The 1,901-nt window shown below is 38.3% G+C and overlaps 1 protein-coding gene across 1 annotated transcript in view; it reads right to left on the bottom strand.

Moving 5' to 3' along the window:
* Window positions 1-1,500: 1,500 nt before the first annotated feature.
* LOC104979974 (putative gustatory receptor clone PTE01) overlaps window positions 1,501-1,901 on the bottom strand; it is a gene marked incomplete at its 3' end in the record, with an annotated part of 5,551 nt that continues 5,150 nt past the window's right edge. The window contains 1 exon segment of the mRNA XM_010828512.1: window positions 1,501-1,708. Within this exon segment, the coding sequence (XP_010826814.1) occupies window positions 1,501-1,708 (208 nt within the window).

Here is a 1,901-nt window from a genome sequence, read left to right as displayed (position 1 = left end):
TTTCTATTTTATTCCATTGATCAATATTTCTGTCTTTGTGCCAGTACCATACTGTCTTGATAACTGTGGCTTTGTAGTAGAGCCTGAAGTCAGGTAGGTTGATTCCTCCAGTTCCATTCTTCTTTCTCAAGATTGCTTTGGCTATTCGAGGTTTTTTGTATTTCCATACAAATTGTGAAATTATTTGTTCTAGCTCTGTGAAGAATACTGTTGGTAGCTTGATAGGGATTGCGTTGAATCTATAAATTGCTTTGGGTAGTATACTCATTTTCACTATATTGATTCTTCCAATCCATGAACATGGTATATTTCTCCATCTATTAGTGTCCTCTTTGAGTTATCTTTGAAGTGAAGTGAAGTAAAATTCACTCAGTCATGTCTGACTCTTTGTGACCCCATGAACTATACAGCTCATGGAATTCTCCAGGGCAGAATACTGGAGTGGGTAGCCTTTCCCTTCTCCAGGGGATCTTCCCAACCTGGGATCCAACCCAGGTTTCCTGCATTGCAGGCAGATTCTTTACCAGCTGAGCCACAAGGGAAGCCCAAATGGTGATTGAGTAGAGTTGATTATAGAGAGATGAGGGGAATATTGGGGCTCTATAAGATATGTGGGCAGTGGTAAAAGTGTTAAACTGAAGTAACAGCATTGTGGGGAGAGGGAATCAGACATTAGAGTCAGTGCTAAGGATGAGTGTAGAATACACGGTGTATATGAAAGATGGATATTGGTCTTTATGTAGTAAATTAGTGATTTGCTTTGCACTTGCCTTGGTTTTCCTTACATGATGACTATCTGTAAAGAAAACACTAATCTACTCACATTCAGTGTTTGATGTGTCATTGAGAAATTTCTGTCCTCACTTTTTATCCCTTTACTATGTGCACAAATAGTCAAACCCCACTCTTTGTTCTATGAGTCTTAATCTTGCAGTTACCATTAGAGCAAAAAAGATTCTATTGAATGTCCTGATAATAAACGCAAACCATATTTTTATGATTTTAAAGCAAACCATATTTTTTTCTCTCTTTTGCAAGTCTTCTTAGAGTGTCTATAGAAATTTCAAGACAGAAGAAAAATACTGGATGTATAATTGTTAAATTGACTTTACTCTTCCTTATGAGGTACTGGGTAATTTGTTCAATGTTGTACAAAGTAGAGCTGTGCCTAATCTCTGCCCTTGCTGTGCTACACAAGAGTACAAATAGACAAATTTCAGTTTCTATCCTCAACCTAATGAGAACATGCTGCATAGCACAGGGAACTCTACTCGATGCTCTGTGGAGACCTAAATGTGAAAGATATCCAAAAAAGAAGGGATCTATGCAAACATATAGCTGATTCACTCTGCTGTACAGCAGAAGCTAACACAGCATTGTAAACCAAATACTCCAATAAAAATTAATTTACAAAAATCTTAGAGTGTTTTAAGCTCCGTGTGGTTAGCAAAGAAAAATTAGAATGAATGAGAATTTTTTTTTTTTTAATTTAAAACAGATTGTTTTTCTGAGGAACCTCCACATGGCCCTTTTGCTATCTTGGTTCCTCAGGCTGTAGATGAAGGAGTTCAGCATGGGGTGACCACAGTGTACACCACCGAGGCCACAATTCTTCCTGGGAGATTGTGAGATGGCTGAGCTGAGATAGACGCCAAGGCATGTTTCATAAAATAAGTAAACAAATGCCAGGTGAGAGCCACAGGTCATAGCAAATGAAGCAACCGACAAACAACTAATCTCAAAAATATACAAGCAACTCCTACAGCTCAACTCCAGAAAAATAAATGACCCAATCAAAAAATGGGCCAAAGGGAAGGTGCCAAGATGGCGGAGGAGTAGGACGGGGAAAACACTTTCTCCCCCACAAATTCATCAAAAGAGCATTTAAACGTCGAGTAAAT

This window comes from Bison bison, unplaced genomic scaffold (genome assembly GCF_000754665.1).
Source record: "Bison bison bison isolate TAMUID 2011002044 unplaced genomic scaffold, Bison_UMD1.0 scf7180017864492, whole genome shotgun sequence".
Lineage (NCBI taxonomy): Eukaryota > Metazoa > Chordata > Mammalia > Artiodactyla > Bovidae > Bison > Bison bison.
This window is presented reverse-complemented; position numbering and strand designations above follow the sequence as displayed.